Source organism: Microcaecilia unicolor, chromosome 5 (genome assembly GCF_901765095.1).
Source record: "Microcaecilia unicolor chromosome 5, aMicUni1.1, whole genome shotgun sequence".
Classification (NCBI taxonomy): Eukaryota; Metazoa; Chordata; class Amphibia; order Gymnophiona; family Siphonopidae; genus Microcaecilia; species Microcaecilia unicolor.
The window spans coordinates 59,656,189-59,675,307 of NC_044035.1; the positions used below are offsets into that span (position 1 = coordinate 59,656,189).

General features: G+C 40.9%; 1 protein-coding gene across 1 annotated transcript in view; it reads right to left on the bottom strand.

Annotated features, from left to right (window-relative positions):
- The window catches only part of ADAM12 (ADAM metallopeptidase domain 12), a 659,141-nt gene that overhangs the window by 462,117 nt on the left and 177,905 nt on the right, over positions 1 to 19,119 (bottom strand). Inside the window, exon 3 of the mRNA XM_030202952.1 lies at positions 17,461 to 17,534. Within this exon, the coding sequence (XP_030058812.1) occupies positions 17,461 to 17,534 (74 nt within the window). The remainder of the gene's footprint in view (positions 1 to 17,460; positions 17,535 to 19,119) is intronic.

Genomic DNA, 19,119 nt, shown 5'->3' on the forward strand with positions numbered 1-19,119 from the left:
TATATGCATCTCATGCATATTCATTGTGAAAATCCTGAAAGCACATCTGACCACTTGTCTGGGAAACCTCCTCTCCCTCCCACCATTTCTTCTGTGATCAATGTTTTTGTTAGTTTTGACTAGTTTTCCTTGACCCAGATTTCAAGCCAGGGTTTACATACAACTAGTTCAATGTATTAACATATTTTGTCAGGTATTTTCTTTGTACATGGAAGCATAGGCATTGCTACAGGATAGCAAGTGCCACCCCTGCCCAAAAAAAGTGGCTTGCCACCCCATTTCCACCCAAATTTTACCTGCCATATGGTTTTGCATCTTCCACTCACCATCCCCTCTGAGGTCCAGTATCTCTCCCTCTCCTCAGCACAGACTGAAACCCCCTTTCTATTTCCTTTCTCTCCCCCACCACCAGCGGTCCTCCAATCTTCCGGTATATTGCTGGTAGTGTCAGAGATTCAGGCAGGCTACTGATGGCTGGCTCCAGAAGTGTTCTCATTGCTGCGTCCCACCTACTTCTGTCCCCATGTAAACAGGATGCGATGTAGAGAAAGCTTCTTGAGCCAGCCGATGGTATCCTGTCTAAATGCCCAACATTGCTGGCAATGAGCTGAATGGTTAGGGAATCTCAGAGGGAGAGGGGAGGAGGAAGGAATAGAAAAAAGATGTGGGGCCACATTGGGGGAGGGGGGAAGATAAAGATGCCACACCTGTGGGGGATGGGGAAGGGGAAGAGACAGAGATGATCACAGGGGTGGGAAGGGGAGAGATGCTGGATGGGGAAGTGGAGTGGAGATGACAGAAGTGACAGATTGGATGAGGGGTGGGGAAGAAAGGGGGAGAGATGCTAGAGCTACAGAGGGTAGAGAGAAAAATAGAGAGGTGCTGGGATGGGAGGGGGTGAGCCAGTGGCATAGCCAAGGGTGGGCCCAGGTGGGCTCAGGCCCACCCACTTTGAGCTCAGGCCCACTCAGTAGCAGCACACCTATGATGTGGCTGGCAGGGATCCCAAGCCCCACCAGCCGAAAACTCTCAACAACTGCATACCTTGTAAATAGCAGATCTTCACCTGCAGCGAGCAGCAACTGATACATGCTATGGGGCCAACATGAGCAGTGTGTACTAGTTGCTGCTCACTGCCAATGAAAATGTACTATTTAAAAGGTATGCGGGGGGGGGGGGGGATGTTTGAGAGACCATATGGCATGCAGGCAAGCAAGAACGAGACCATATCACTTGTGGGACAAGGCGGAGTTCTGCCCGCCCATCTTGGGCCCAGGCCCACCCAAAATTGGGTGTCTGGCTACACCCCTGGGGTGAGCAGAGGTAAAATAGAGAGAATGGACAATGGGGGAGGGGGAAGAGTACTGAATTAGGGATGGGAGAGATGGAGAGGGAATGTCGAGGGAATAGAGAGGATCTGGCAGTTGGTAGGTATGAGTAGGGGTGTGTTGATGGGTTGGGAAAATGAGTGAGAGTGTGAAATGGGAGGGTAAGAGAGAGGAGATGAAGTGGGTAAAGGTTGAGACATCATAAGGCTGATATTCAAAGTGATTTAAGCAGGCAGGAGCCTCTCCTGTCCACTTAATAGCTTCCTGGCACCTAACCAGGGATATTCAGCGGCACTTAACCGGACAGTGCCACTGAATATCCCCCAAGACCACCCATACAAAAAGTGGGCAGGTCAGGGGCGGAACTGGGGAGAAGCCCTTGGTTATGCGTGTGCCAGCAATATTCAGTGCCGGCACCCGCCTAGCTAAACGGTTTCATTTAGGACAGCTCAAGAGCTGTCCTAAATAAGGCTGCTTAGCTATGTGGGTGCCATTGGGCTGGCACCCACTTAACATTTTTTACATTTATTTCATTTTTTCTTTACTAAAGCTCTGGAGTCCCCTCAAGCCCCCCCCTGCAAATATCCCCTTCTTTTCCTCCCCCTCCCAGCCCTTATCAAGGTCCCCCGCCCCCCAGCCATGGTAGTCCAGCGAGCTCATTGGGGACAGGAGCACGGCCCACTCGCTTCTGCCCCTTGTGGCTCCAGTATAAAATGGTTGCCATGACCTCTCATGGCAGTACTGACCTCTCTTAGCAGCCATTTTAGACTAGCGCTCTAAGGGTCAGGAGCGAGGAGACTGCGCTCCTTCCCCCAACAATCCCGCTGGATCACCAGGGATACAGGTAGGCCCGGAGGGAGGGCCTCCCTTCATGGCTGGGGAGGGCTTGGGATCTTGGTCTGGGAGGGGGAGGAAAAGAAGGGGACATTGGCGGTGGGCCTGAGTGGGCTCAGGGGTTTTAGAAAAGGAATAAAAAAATTTTTTTAAAGTTATGTGGGCCAGCCAGCCTGATATTCAGCCAGGATATCGGCTGGGCCCACATAAAGGCCGGGCACTCAGGCCTCCCCCAAAAATCCCTGATATTCAGTGCCAGTGCCTGGACATGGACCAGCACTGAATATCGGGGGATAAGTTAGACGGCGACGATCAGCGTTTAAAAAAACACTGACCGCTGCTGGCTGAATATTGGGGGGGGGGGGGGAGGGAAAGAGGGAATATGAATGACCTGGAACAGAGGATGAATGGCATTGAAAAGAGATGGGAGTATTGGGGAGGGGTATCTGAAGGGGTTTAATGAGGGGAGAAATGGGGTTAGAATGATGGTGAAAGAGAGGCAATCAGAGATGGGGTAGATGGTAAGAGATAGAAGAATATCTTGGGGGCAAGGGAAGGAAAGAGAGATAGTGATGGAGCTGGACTGATGAGATGATGAGAAGCAGTGGAAGGTAAGTGAGGGCAGAGAGGGAGAGTATAGAGAATTAGGAAGTGTGTGAAAGATGAGGGGTAATAAGAGACTGGAGGAGGAGAGAGACAGAGGGGGCAAGGGGTAGTACTGGAGAGGAGATGAGAGGGAGATGGTAAAAGCTGGTAGGTCGGTGAGAGGTGATAAGGAAAAGATTAAGAGGGTGAGCGAAAGGGAGAGTTAGAGTAAAATCAAATTGGCAGATATAAACATAGAGTAGAGAAAAGTGGAAAAAAAACATGAAAAAGGATCAGTGGCAGACATGTAGAGAAGGAAAGAAGAGGCTATTTCCTCCTGAGCAGAAGCATTAACAACTTAGCTGATTCCATCTGTGCTACACTCGCTCCTAGGAGGGTGGTCCTGTGTCCCGCGCTCAAGGTGCACATTGACATCACCTGCTTGTTCCTAAGGTGTCATACTGATGGGGCATGCCAAAGGGGCCTACCCTGCCCCTTCGTACACCCCTTCATACTCAACTTCATACCAACTTCACTATTGGAGTCGGCTCTTGATGAACCACTGTATTCACAGGACTAAATTCTTCTGCTGGCTGTAGGCAATTAGTAAGTATCAGTCTCGGAGTTGTTCATTTTTGTAGCAGTCATGTGACAGATTTGATTTGTATTAACTTTATTTAGATGCTTATTTTAGTATATATGGACAATGATCTTTCAACTTTTGAGAACTGTCAAATCCCAGTTGTGATTTCAGTTAACCGAAGACCAAAGGTAAAGAAGTTTTTTAGTAATTTGAATCGTTGCCTGACTGATGTACTTTCTGTACTCATTCATAGTAACATAGTAGCATAGTAGATGATGGCAGAAAAAGACCTGCACGGTCCATCCAGTCTGCCCAACAAGATAACTCATATGTGCTAATTTTTGTGTATACCCTACTTTGATTTGTACCTGTGTTCTTCAGGGCACAGACCGTATAAGTCTGCCTAGCACTATCCCCGCCCCCAACCACCAGCCCCGCCTCCCGATCTTGACTAAGTTCCTGAGGATCCATTCCTTCTGCACAGGTTTGTCTATCAGAGGTTCTACAACAAGCAAAAATTATGTTTGAAATTAATCTGAAAAGATTATAACTATTCTTCAACCAGAGGAACAATAACGATGTCTAGTTTATATTTTAATTCCAGATCAGTAAATAATAAGACTTTGTTAACTCAGGATACTGATCCAGGCATAGAATTTATTGCTGAAAATTGGCTAACAGATTCTAATAGCTGTGTTTTATCACATTTTTTCCTCCAGGTTATTGCATAATATGTAAATTCTACAACAGGGCACTCAATGTAGGCACTGGTTATGGCACCTATTGTAAAGTTATTCTATAAAGAAAATGGCTGGTGCAAATGCTCACATTAAAATGTTAACACATATGCATGTAAATTATAGCAATCTGTAATTTATGTGTGTATCTGTGCACTCTTCCTTCACTACCCAAACTCCGCCCATGCACATAACTACTGACAAAGTTCATGTCATCAAATTATGGTGCATCCTTTTCCACTGGTTGGTTTCTATAAGAGGATATTTATATACGCAAGTGGCCACATAGGCATGTAAATGACTAGAAAACCACCACTTAAGCACCTAATTTTAAGTGGCTCCTTATAGAATTACCCCATATGTCAAAGAGAGAGAAAGACGATGACAAAGATGAAATCACATAGATGCATGAATATACAACTTGCCAAACTCTGGAAATGTGTAGGAGGGAGTACAGCTGTTTTGTTAATAAAAAAAATGGAGTTGGCACTACAGAAGGCTCTGATTGTATTTTGCAAATGGACAGATGGCTTGCAGTTGAGGATTAATATAACAGGACAATGTCTTTGGCTCGGTGACTATCATGGCTCATTGACACATTCCATGCTCCCAAACTACTGCCTATGGCACTGATGCAGTTGAACTGCTGCCAGTCTGATTGTTCTGCTTGTCCTACATCTTCCTACTGTCTCCATCTCTCTACCACCTTGTGAAACCCAGCATAGTCATCATGGCCTCATGGTACCCCCTCCCCCACAACAGTGGTCCTATGAATCCGGGCCCCAGTGCCAATCAAAGTCCTGATCTCAAGCCATGCACTGCCATTGTTGCAGTTAAAGCTGAAGTTTTACAAAAACATGGGGACAGCACTATATCCTGAGCAATGCTGTGAGAAACAGGACTCTGGAAGGGTCATTACAACAATTCATACACCACAATCCCACTGGGCTGCATATAATTAATATGCACAACCACTTTTTCCTGCATGCACATGCACCATCAGACATTGGGTGAATCCCCACAGACAAAATGAAACTCAGGACTAGAGCCAACAGAAAGAGTAGGCAACAAAAGCAATCATCTGGCTAACATTAGGAAATGAAGTGTCAGCGTCCATACAGGAGAATAACCAGCAAGGTGGAGGAATAAGGGGAACCCCTACAGAATGCACAGTCAGTGGAGGAGTAGGTAAAACGGACGAGTCTTCAAACACTGAACAACCGTACACTGGTAGGTTCTCAAAGCAGGGTTTATTGAAGTCAGCTAACTTCAATAAACTGTGCTTTGAGAACCTACCAGTGTACAGGTGTCAAGCGTTGGAAGACTCGTGCAGTTTCCATGTCACTGTTGCAGCAGCAGGAGCCCTTCTAAGTTCTTATCTTCAGAGAAGTCCCTGGCAGGCCATGAGGGGCATTTTTGAAAGAAACATCTACGTCAGAATTTGGACGTTTTACAAAGACGTTCAAATTCCAAAGCGGGGAGAAGGTCATTTTCGAAAAAGATGGATGTCCATCTTTTGTGATCAAAAATACTATGGACGTCCTATGATTTGGACGTTTTGAGATTTGGATGTCTTTGATTTTCAGCCATTTTTGAAAAGAAAAAAAAACAACATCCAAAGTCAAGCCATTGGGATGTAGGAGGAGCCAGCATTTTTAGTAGACTGGTCCCCCTGACATGCCAGGACAGAAACCGGGCACCCTATGGGGCACTGCAGTGGACTTCATAAAATGCTCCCAGGAACACAGCTCCCTTACCTTGTGTGCTGAGCCCCCCAAAACCCACTACCCCCAACTGTACACCACTATCATAGCTCTTACGGGTGAAGGGGGCACCTATATGTGGGTACAGTGGGCTTCTGGTGGGTTGTGCAGGGTTCACAGTTTCCTGCAAAAGTGTAACAGGTAGTGGGGTTATGGGCCTGGGTCCACCTGTCTGAAGTCCATTAAACTACTCCAGGGACCTGCATGCTGCTGTCATGGACCTGAGTATGACATCTGAGGCTGGCAAGTAATGTTACTCAACATAATTTTGGGGGGTGGGAGGGGGTTAGTGACCACTGGGGAAGTAAGGGGAGGTCATCCCTGATTCCCTCCAGTGGTCATCTGGTCATTTGGGGCACCTTGTTGTGCCTTAATCGTAAGAAAAAGAGGTCTAGCTCAAAACATCCAAGTTTTAGTGCTGAACATTTTTGCTTTGTTCCGTTATGGCTCAAAGACATCCAAGTCTTAGGAACCCCCAAGTCCTGCCTTGAACACGCCCCCAATACGGCCCCTTGAGATTTGGATGTCTTTCCGACAGACTTCGGAGAAAGACGTCCAAAATGAGGTTTTGATTATACCGATTTGGACGTTTCTGTGAGATGGAAGTCCAAATGCCGATTTATGTCACTTTTTGGATGTCCATCTCTTTCGAAAATGAGCCTGCATGTCACCTGAAGAGGGTCTCTCGGCCAGACAGCACTTTAGAAGGAGACCCCTCTCTAGATTGCCTGGGGCATTGGCAACAGGCTTGCACAAGACAAATCTAATAAGGCAAATAGGCTGCAGTACCTCGGGGGACCATAGGGTGCAGTACAATTAATTATACTTGGAATAATAGGATCCTGTCACCTTGTATGTACTGTAAGAGTGAATCTCCAAACACAGATAGATATGAGTCTTCAAGCATATTATATGAAGATCATGAGGTTTAGATTTAGGGTTATCATCTATTATACCGTCTTTTGGCTAATTAGCAAAGTGGATTGCAAAAAGGATGAAAAGAATAAAAAGAAGGCAAATAAAAAGATAAAGATAAAATACATGATAAATATGTTACATACTCAAAAATTGCATTAGAAATAACATATGGTAAACAGAGAGACCACATAAAAATGTCCATTAAGAAGAAAAAGGTTACAATTTAAAGAAGAAGAAGAGGAAATAACACATAAATCTGGATAAGAGTTACAACTGGGAAAAAGTCAGGGTACATCAACAGTGGCTAGAGGCCAAATGCCTGCGGTAACAGCCATATTTTTAATTTCTTCATAAATTGGGACAAGGTCACATTTGTTTTAATTTCTTCTAGGATCATCACACTCCAAAGTACCATTGCCTGATAGCACAAGATGAAGTTGCGGGTATATCTGAAGCAAGTTTTATTAGGTGGAGGTACCGCCAACCTATTTTAATTAGTGGATCTCAAAGTATGTGATAGGAAATCTGGGACAAAGCAGTCAGCCTGGTGTCAAGGCTACTTTGTTAATAACATTATAAAGAGCTAAACTGAGATCCTAAATTTAATCTGGTAATTACAAGTCATCTGAAAGGGGGGGGGGGGTGGAATTTAGAGGATCAAATTTCTTAGCATAGCATACTAATTTAACTATAGTATTTTGGATTAGTTGTGGACGTCGTAGACCTACATTGGTAACCCCAGTGAGTACAACATTCCTATATTCCAGTTTACTAAGGACCAGTGATCATATTAGATGACAGAGATCATTCCTCCCAGATATGGCCTAACCCTGGGATTCTATATATGGCGTCTTAATTTCCATGTAAAAATTAAGTGTATTCTGTAACAAGTAACTTACTTGGTTTACTAGCTAATCAGCACTAATTGGATATGAACAAGCAATTATCAGTACTAATTGCCATTAATTAAGATTTATGTGCACAATTTACTAAGTGTGTTCTCTAATGTGGTGTGCCTAAACTCTTTAAACCATATAATTGAAAAGGAGGCATGGCCATGGCAGGGCATGGGCATTTCTAAAATCTATATCCGTTCTTATAGAATACACCTACTCTGCACCTAATTTAGGTGTCGGGATTTACACCACGTTAAAAATGGCCTAAATGGATGCGACCAAATTTAGTTGCGTGGAGAGGTGCTCTGCGTACTCTATATACCGTGCATAAATTTAAGCCTATTCTATAAAATTTAGGTGTACTTTAGAGAATACACCTAGGCATATTTATTTACCGCACAGATTTTTCAGGCACCATATATGGAATCTAGCCCTAAGTAAACAAACTGTGTGGGATGAAAAAACAACTCATGGTCAAATTGGAAATGTAAAATAGAAATGAGAGATCAACATCAACAGTTATGCTGAGGATAGTTAATCTATCCATTAACTGGACAGAAATTGTAGAGATCATGGAGCCCAGGTCAGGTGGCTTGTTTCTAATCAACATACTTTCTGTTTTTAATGGTTTGAGCTTCAATTTGTGTGAAGAAAGCCAATTAGATACAGCAATGAGAAATGTATTCAGGCAGGCAAGATATGAAGAGTGAAGATCAATATAACAAATTAATTGAGCATTATCAGTATAGTAGTAGTCTCTAATTTTTTTCAACCTTAGATTTTTATTTTGTTAAACATTTTACAGAATATAAGCCTGTACAAGGGTGACTAAGAGGAACAAAAATGTACTATAGAGCTACTAGATGTACTCACAGTGTCAGGTGTTTTTTGTACCTGGGGCAAAGTAGGGTTAAGAGACTTGCCCAGAGGCATAAGTTGCTGCAGTGGGAAATGAACCCCAAGATTTCAGCTCACTGAACTAGCCATTACGCTACTCTTATGAAGATGATGAGGATTAGAAAGGGTAAAATTTCATGCCACAAGAAATGATCAATTAGTCTTTAATGAGTGGAACCATTGAAGCACTGGATCCTTAAGTCTGAAAGGTCAACAATAAATTGTGACCAACCAGATGAAAGATGAAGTTAACTTCAAGACGATACCAGTAAATGCATTCATTTGACATGACACAGGAAATATGTACAACATTTTCCATGTCATTTAACCTGAAATAAAAAAAAAAACAAACAGAAATTTTGGAGCTTTCCTGTGCCATAAATATTGTGTACTATTGTTTAAATACAGCTCATTGTTGTTCATGGGGCACACTACGGATACGGCACATTACTGAGCAATAGTTCACATTATTGATGACATTACCCCATACTAAAAGAAAATTTTTTTTAAATCCCACAAACAAAAAAGTAAACAGGTCAAAACTTTCTGATCCACACACCCTGACCAATAAGGCACTAGAAACATGACAGCAGATAAGGGCCAAATGACCATTCAGTCTACCCATCCTCAGTAACCAATAACTCCTTATTTTTCTAAGGGATTCCACGTGCCTGTCTCACACTTTCTTAAATTTCTGACATAGTCTTCATCTCCATGACCTTCACCAGAAGGCCATTCCAAGCATCCTCCACCCTTTCCATGAAAGAGTATTTCTTGGATTCTTCCTAAGCCTATTTCCTCTTAACTTCATCCTATGCCCTCTCATTCCAGAGTTTTCCTTCATTTGAAAAAGGCTCACCACCTGTACATTAATGCCACAGAGGTATTTAAGGTCTCTATCTTATCCTCTCTCTCCCAGCGTATACTTGTTGAGGTTCATAAGCCTGTCCCTATATGTTTTATGACAGAGAACACTTACCAATTTTGTAGTCGACCTCTGGACTGACTCCATCTTGTTTATATCTTTCTGTAGGTGCGGTCTCCAGAATTGCACACAGTACTCTAAATGGGGCCTAGGCTCACCAGAGACTTAAACAAGGGTACTATCACCTCTTTTTTCCTGCTGTTCATCTCTCTCCTTATGCACCCAAGCATCCTTCTGGCTTTGACAGTTGCCTTTTCTACCTGTTTGGCCACCTTAAGTTCATCAGACACAATCACCCCCAAGTCGTGCTCTTCTTTCGTACACAGAAGCACTTCACCCCCTATATTGTACCATTCTCTTGGATTTTTGTAACCCAAGTACATGACCCTGCATTTCTTAGCATTAAAACTTAGTTACCAATTATTGGACCATTCTTCAAGCTTTGCTAGATCCTTCAAGAATGTCCAGATTAATACAGATTTCATTGATCAATACTGCCATAGAGTTATCTCTACTATGTAATTTACAGAACCCTGACTGAGGAGAATTGAGTGCCCTTATTTTATCTAGATAGTCTGTCAGATGAAAAGATTATTTTCTCAGCAATTTTGGACACAAAAGGGAGGTTAGAGATGGGTCTGTTTTGTGTAACATCTGCTGAGTCAAGACTTGGCTTTTTCAAGTGGTTTCTGATTCTTGCTTCTTTACAAGATTTAGGAATGTGCCCTGTTAGCAGCTAAACGTTAGTGATATATGTAGCTGTCAGTAGTCACTAGTGGACAGGTGGTCTAGGAATTGGGTACAAGGGTTTCAGTAATCAGTTAAAGGGCTGCGGGAACCAAATAAGGTTAAGAACTCTTGACCTAGATATTACCCCTTGAAATGCCTCTATTAAATGGGGGTAAAAGCCACTTGTAAAATTTGGAGAATAATTTTTAAAAATAAATTTCCATAGGTATAGTAGTACTTAACCCGTTGTGATGGGCTGTATTATTCATCATGGCAAATAGAAGGCAGAAATGAATTCTGATGTATTTAAGAAAGAAAAGACATTGGGCAAGTGCCCCTAAGGAATAACTATTCCTATGAGGCTAAGGTAGAGAGAACAAACCAGAAAGGTGTGAGCGGTGTTAACACCCACAGCAGAGGGTGAAAGTGAATAAATTGGGGGAGGAGTCAGATTGGGGAGAAGGAAAGAAGTACCAGGAATCCACTGCAAAACATTGAAGCTCTGAGTCCGCAGTTGATATAGCTAAATATGAAAGTGGGAGCCATACAGAGTTAGGCTATCATGACTACAGTGAGTGTTGACAACCTAGTTGGGAAAAACAGCCCAACCTGAGGTTGCTTTGAACAGAGATTTGGCAGTTTTGTAGAGCTTTAAGAAATGAGGGGATATTTTATAATTGGCCATCACCAACGAGGTGCACACACTAGGAATCTACTCAATAAAAGAACCTAGACCAAGGATCCATTGTAGAATACTAGTTTAACCGGCTATCAACACACCTGAAATGTAGGCCCTCACATTTATGCCATCCATAGAGCTAGTGTAAGTGCAGCAAATATGCACATAGCTTACAATATTCTATAAGTTATCCTCCTAATTCTATAAAAAGTGTTAAAATGTGTATGCAACACATTTTAATTGAATAACAACCTAATTAGTGTCAATAATTGGGTTTTTAACAATTATTGGCACTAATTAGATTCAATTAACATGTACATGTGTAAACTTAGGTTCTGGGTCTGCACCTAAATTTTACATGTGAGTTGGAAAAGGGGTCACAGCAATAGAAGGACTATGGGCAGATCGGGGCAGATCGGGGGTGTGACTTTTAGTTACACATGTAAATAAATATAGAATAAGGGGGCTCTGCACCTAAATACAGGCACAGGCATTAGCACTATGGTTTTTGTTGGTGCAAATGGCCATGCCTAAAGATAGGCACAATCCCTGGGTTTAGGCACTATTCTATAAACTGCATCTAAGTTTAGATGGTTTATAGAACACTGCTACATGCTTTTTTTTTTTGCACCAATTTTTTCTTCCCTCTGCATGTAAGTGGAAACCCTGCCTATGTCCCACCTATGCTCCACCCCCATGTATGGCCCTCCCTTATTAAATATGAGTTATGTAAGTTAAGCGAGAATTTGCAGAAAAGCACTTAGGTGCCATACTGGTATTTACACACATAAGTGCACAAATACACACATAAATGCTAGTATTCTGAATATTTACGCATGAAACATGTATAAATGTGAGCACGTAGGTTATAGAACTACCCATAAACACCCAGATTCTATAAAGAGCGACTAAAGTTCCGCATGCAAATCAGCACACGTATTTGAGCATGGAACTTAATTGGTAACAAGCCAATCAGTGCTGATAACTGGAAGTTAACAAGCAATTATCAGTACTAATTGGCAGTAATTAGGATTTACACATACTCGCTAAGTGTTTTCTATAAATTGATGTGTGGATCGCAAAAGGGGTGTGGCCATGGAAGGGGCATAGATGGGTCATGGGCGTTCATAAAAATTTATGTGCAGTGTTACAAAATATGCTCGATCCGTGCCTAAATTATTAGTAGTGTGCTTTTAAACCAGGTTTTAGTTGTTGTAAATGGTCGCAACTAAATTTAGTTGCAGGAACAGGCTCTACGCGTATTCTATAAACTGCACCTAACTTTAGGCAAGGTTTATAGAACAGTGCTAAGCATGTTTTTTTTTTTTAGAATAGTGCTAAGAATGTTTTTTTTTGGCACTATATATATATATATATATATATATATATATATATATATATATATATATATATATATATATATATATATATACTGTATATATAGTGCCAAAAGAAAACATTCTTAGCACTATTCTATATAATCTAGTCCAAAATGTCTTGTTGAGATAGGTCAACTCAAAAAATGATGTTTGTTAAACAGTCTGCTGGGATGGCTAGATTGGACATTAAGGGGTCCTTTTACTAATCCGCAGTAAAAAGTAGTCTGCAGTAGTGTGAGCGCATCTTTTGGGTGCACTGGGCCATTTTTTACCTCGCCTAGGAAATCCTTCTAGATAAATAGACTCTAATCTGTCCTATCGATCTTAAGCACTACAAGGTGCTGCACACCACCTTGGCAATTCGAATATCCATAGACAACTGTGACTCTTACCCTGTGTGTTTTTTCTGTCGTAAAAGGTGCTGGTACTCAAATGCCAGGCCACCCTTCGGGATGGGGTGATCACTGAGGGACCCGCCCCATAATAGCCAGGCCCCCTGCAACCAGTCACAAAATCTATCTCAAGGCAGAATTGGTTGTAGGGCTGAGGTCTTTCATTAAAACTTTGGGACCATGGGTCAATTTTAGCAGACAATGAAAAAGGTGTCAGTACTCAGTATCCCCAAGAACCCCCTCAAAAAAAATCCCTGCTCTTACCAATTTGAAGACTTCAAATAGAAGATGACAACAAAATCAAATAAGGCATAATGTTTGTGACATGAGTTTCGACCCCCTCCCTCAAAGAATTTGGGCTCTGTTTACTAGGTCGCACTAGAGGCGCATTAGCGTTTTTAGCATGCACTAAGCATTAGTGTGCACTGTGTAGATACCCATAATATTCCAATGGGCGTCTACATGGTTAGCATGCACTAAAAACACTAGCGCACCTTAGTAAACATGGCCCTAAATGCTTTCTTCGGATTGATTTTTTGACAGTTTCAGCCCATCCAGTTCTTAACAAATGAAAAACAATTATTCAGAATTGCATTAATCATGCTCCAGTCTCTTTGAAACAGAAATAAATATTTGTACATTGAACAAACAAAGTAATCCACTCTCAAATAATCTAACATCTCTCCTAAAGGGCATAGAAAAATATTAAACAATTTTTGAGAATGCCAATACTTTTGGGGACTGCTACATTCTACAGTACAACCTTTTGATGAATTACAACCCTAACTCACACTACAATTTCATCTGGTTACATTTTTTTTGCATCAACCTAATACGGTATAAACCTAACGCATCTGAAGAAGCCAACAATAGGTCATGATCAATCAAATCAAAAGCTGCTGTTAAATCCAATTGTACTAATACAATATGATTATGCTTATCCAAATGCAATCTCACTTTTCCCATTATCCCAGATAATACAGTTTCTGTACTATAACCAGAATAATGTAATAAATCAAATTGAATGAAGTACTGAGATGATTGCCTCGACACTACTGCCTCCAAAAGTTTAGACAGTAAAGAGATATTAGCAACCAGTCTATAATTCATCCATACTGTCGTGTCCCCTTTTCATCTTTAAGCAACAGTCTTAGTATAATCTGTTTTAAAGAAAAAGGGTAACATCCTCTCTTAGGGACCCTTTTCCTAAGCCACAGTAGGGCTACAGCGCGGGTCGTATACGCCAAATCGACCCTACCGCCAGGGCATGGCAGTGGTTCTAAAGTTGGTGCCCTCAGTTTCCCGTGGTAGAAAATAATTTTCTATTTTCTACCACAGGGGACATTCCCAGCAGTAATCAGCAGTGCAACCACATTGCCGTGTGCTGCCCGATTACCACAAGAGTAGCATGTGAGCCTTTACTACTTTCTAAATATGTGGCGGTAAGGACTCAGGCAGTAAATAACCATGCACTAATTTTAATATTATTGCATGCACTGTATACTACTACTACAAATCATTTCTATATGGCAAATATCTTGCTATTAAGAGTACTCTACACACAAATGATTGTAATTCTTCTGATTTTACTTCAATTTTTTTGGGAAGGAGGAAAAAGACCTCAGATACTCGGTTTGTTGTCACTATTGTATCAACAAAAATGCTGTGCGAATGTCCTCACCGGTCTAAAAACCTCCTCACTTTTTTTCAAAATTTTTTATTTCTTTTCTTTACTTTTTCTCTATTTAATTTAAATTTTTTGTTATTTATAAAGTTTAACGTTATATATCCAAGCAATATTTACTTGTACAGAAAAGTGTTACAAAAAGAAAATCAAACCTTCCAAGTAGACAACCCAGTAAGGAAATTAAACAAACACTGAAGTCCACAATATGAAGATCCAAGACAATGAGAGAATAAAGAAAATATAAGAGAACATTTTAGGCAATAACATACCCAAGGTACTTGAGCTAGATACTAAATTATGTGAAGAGCTCAATTCAATCTCCTAAAACTCGCTTGGTTGCTAAAAAGGCTGTTAGGTGAGAAGGTCCAAAGAAAATATATTTAACAGCATTGTGTCTGATAATACATTTGCATGGATATATTTAAAAAAAAGGTACCCCTATTTGAAGAACACCGGGTTTCAATGACAAAAACTGTTTATGCCAACATTGAGTATCTTTAGATACATCAGGAAAAATTTGGATCTCAAAGCCTAGGAACAATTTCTCTCTATTTTTAAAAAACATTCTCAGTAACCATTGTTTATCAGGTGATAATGCCACTGAACCAACCAAAGTCACTGCAGTGGCTACTTCTGAATCTAGAGTATTCAATATAGTGGAAACATCTAGAGAAGCTTGCTGCTGTTCCACCGCTTTCCTCGGTAGATAATAAACTTGTGAGAAAGGAGGAAATTTATCCTCCGGTACACCAAAATTTCCTTCATATAATGCTTTAGCATTTCCAAGGCGAAGATTGTTACATTTAGTTCTCAAATTGGACAAATCTTTGACAAAAGAAGTTTGCAAGTTCTGATGGAGACACCCATATCTCTATCATTTAGAACATGCTAATTTTTAGCAGGGCTAAAAACACTAGCGCACCTATAGCGCGGCTTAGTACACAGGACCCGTGAGTCTTCTACACCCTGTAATCAAGGTGGACAAGGATCTAAAGAACATCTACCCTTACAGAATTTAATCAACAAATAATCAATACTTTCAAACCTTTCATAAGCACAATCTCATTTCATAACTCATATTTATAATGCTAATTGTTCCACCTTTGAAAATCATCTATATCATATTGAATAGTATCATTTAAGGATAAATGCTCCCCTATAACTTCCACTCTCAAACTATCAGTCTTTTCCTTGAAAAATGTTGCAAAGTGTTCCATTGACATATCTTGCTCAACATTATTTGTTAACCTACTGGCATTATAACATGATTGAATAAACAATACCTTAATTGCATTCCCTCCCAACAAAATTTGTTGAGTATCATAAGCTCTTTTTACAATCTCCATTTTATATAATTGTAAATGATTCCTTCATTCCATCTTATCCATAACTTAACCTACCAATTTCCATTTTCTGTCCCCATTATCAACATCCTTTTTTTATTCTATCCTTAGAAGTTTATAATCTAATTCCCTAAATATGTCACTCCTCTACCTAAATATGTCCAAATTGGTGTACATTAAGAATTACATTACAACAACAAAAAAAAAACAATTAATTTTATTTTGCTTAAAAAATGTCAAATTAGAATTCACTTATGCTCCAAATATCTCTGAAACAAATAAGATTTAAAAAATTTACAAAATAACAAATAAGAGAGTTTTTGCTTAACAATCAATAGAAAGTTATTCCGTTTCAAGACAGCTTGGAAAAAGAAAAAAAAAACATCTACAATTTTCTTAAAACACACACCATTAAATCTGGATAGCTAAGCAAAAACCTGGCTTTCATATCAGAATTTGATCAATTTAATCAAATGAAATGGTATCAATCCATGTAAAATCTTAAACACAAAGCATACCACTTTAAAATTTGACTCTTGCCTTAACAGGAAGCAAACAAAGTCTCTTCAGGAAGGTGGTAACCCTATCAAACCTCTTTGATCTAAATCCAACTAATAAAGTATCTGAGAACCAAGGGTTAGATCTAGAATTAGGTTGTCTCTCCAATTTTAGGGAAGCAATATTATCCAGGTCTTCAGTCAGGTCTCCTTTTACTAACCGGCGGTAAGCCTAACGTGGGCTTACCACTCGCTATAACAGAAGTAAGACTAGGCTACCGCAGCAGCCCAGCGGTACTTCAAACCTCTACCATACCATCATTTCCGGACTGTACCCTGCGTTAATCGTGCAGTGCCGCTCCATGCCCGGTTAGCGTGGGAGCAGTTACCGCCACCTCAATGGGTGGCAGTAAGGGCTTCCCCGGAAATGGCCGCGTGGCAACCGCTTTACTTGCTGCCTGGCCATTTCCTGCAGGAAATCGTGACTTTCCCTTTTACCAGCTGTGGTAAAAGAGGACCTCGGCGCATGTAAAACACGTGCCGACACCAGCCCGGCCCCCTCTTGCCGCAGCTTGGTAAAAGGGGTCCTCAGTGAGGTGTTCAAAAAATGGACCATACTATCTGGTAATAATGTATCTTAATTTTTAAAATGCTGTTCAATAACCTCCAAACACCGAGCCACGTGCCCACGTCAATCTTGCCTTTAATAAAGTGGAGGAGAATTCACAATTGCAAGCAATACTTCCGGAACTATTTTTACATTTAGAGTTCGTGTTCTAGCTCATTTAGGACCAAATACTATAAATAGTGCCTATAAAACACACTAAGCACTATTCTGTAAACAGCGCTGAAAGTCAGGCGCCGTTTATAGAATGTGCTTTGTGTTGGGATTGGCGCCTAACTTTAGATGCAAGGATTATATCAAGTAAACCCTGGTGGAAATCTTTGCGTCTAAATTAGGCGTGGATCCCCTTCATTCTTTAATAGGGTGCATAAATTGTAGGAACGCCCCTGATCTGCCCATGATCCTCCCATGGCCATGCTTCCTTTTTGGAGCCATGCATAAAATTTGCATGTGGATCCCATGACTAAAAATGTGGGTGTAAGTTTCTATTAATGCCAATTAGTGCCAATAATTAGCACCCAATTATCAGCACTAATTAGCTCATTATATAATTAAATTGTGCGTGCAAATTGGGTGTGCGCCCAAATTTGCATGTGCAATTTTAAGTACCATTTATAGAATTTCGGGAATAGAGTGGAAAGAACAAGAAACTCCTCTACTTACTCATTTCTTTCTAGATTGATGATCAGTTGCTCTCCTTCAGCTTGGATTAAAAACTTCAAGACTGTGGGATGACTCTACAAAATAAAAGGAAGAGCTTGACTTTAAAGCCATATTCTCCTACTGCTGACAGTGAATGAGAAACAATTATTGAGATTCCTGCATTTTGTATGTATAAATCATAGTATTTACACGTGTAGATAAGCATACACAAGTACATGTGATTTTAGAAAGTCCTGGTTTTCAAGTTTTTTAATGATTTGCTAACCCACTATCATGGAAAATGTCTAGGCAGCTTACACTCTAAAAATTACATTCTGATGATTTAACATTGACAATACATGAAGTACAGAGGGGAGGTGGTCTAAATAGGGGAGGGGGGCGGAAGAGATTACTATTTACATGTGGAGATGCCTCAGGTCACAAAGCTTTCAAATTGTGCATGGTGTCATTTCATCTAACTGCAATTTCATCGGTTATGTCCTGGTGTAGTGTCTGACGGCACCTTAAGTTAATAGGTTTGCCATTTTTTGGATTGGAGTGCCATTGGAGAGCGCTATTTAGCTAAGAATAAAAGCACTAAATATGTGATGAATGTTTGAAGCTTGATGTTGATATGCTGATGTTTCCTTCTTTTTGCAGCCTCAAACATTTGGACCCTGAAGCAGCATTGTTCAGTTGAGCTAGAGCGAAACGCTGGCCAACCTCGGTCTGGGGATTTGTGCAGAGTTGAACATATGACTTCAGGACAGACGACTTTATTCAAGCTAAGTACTTAATCCTGAAGATTTTGAGCTGAGTTTGCTTTTGAAACATTTGGGCATCTGATACCCTAAGTTAGTGGGGGGGGGGGGGGGGGGGGTTGTGCACGTTTTGACTTAAATATTTTCAAGTAGGATCGCTTAGGAGGGAAGGTTTTTTCAGCCAATGATGAGGAATAGATCAGGTTGATCACTTTCAGCTCTATAGACTGGCTGGTCTGGAGCTCTTTAAGGCTTTTTCCTTCCCTTCAATATAATGTGCGTTGTCTTCATATATTTTTTGCCATTATAGTGGATCAAGTTTGGTTGTTTGATTTCATTGACTCCACATCCACCTGTGATATTTCATAGTTATTTTTCTGAACAGAATAAAGATCAAAGTGAATTAAACACAGAAGTTACGTTTATGTCTAAATATAATTTGCCTTCTACATGGTGCCTGCCAGGTCCTATTTATCCTGTCATTGATACTGTCAACGTTAGGCTCTTAAGGAAGTTGAAAATATTGACAAGCAACATAGTTTTGTACGCCACAGTTTAACCAGGAAACAACGTGAGGCTTTAAGGCCCTTTTACAAAGGCATATTAGGCTCTATGCTTGTGTAGCATGCACCAAAATGAGACTACCCCCCAGGCTACTGTGTCCCCCTGGCAGTAATTTCAGATTTGCCACATGCATATAATGCCTGGATGATTTATTTATTTCCTCCCACCCATGGCGTTTCCAGTGGTAATAAGCAGTTGGTGTGCGCCAACCAGTCACTGTGCATGTAGCGCTTGAGCCCTTACCATTAGATCAATGGGTGGCATTAAGGGCTCAGGCCAGTTTTAGGCATGCACTGGTTTCACTTTTACCGCATACCCTTTTCCCGGCCCATTAAAAAAATGCCCATTTTTTGCA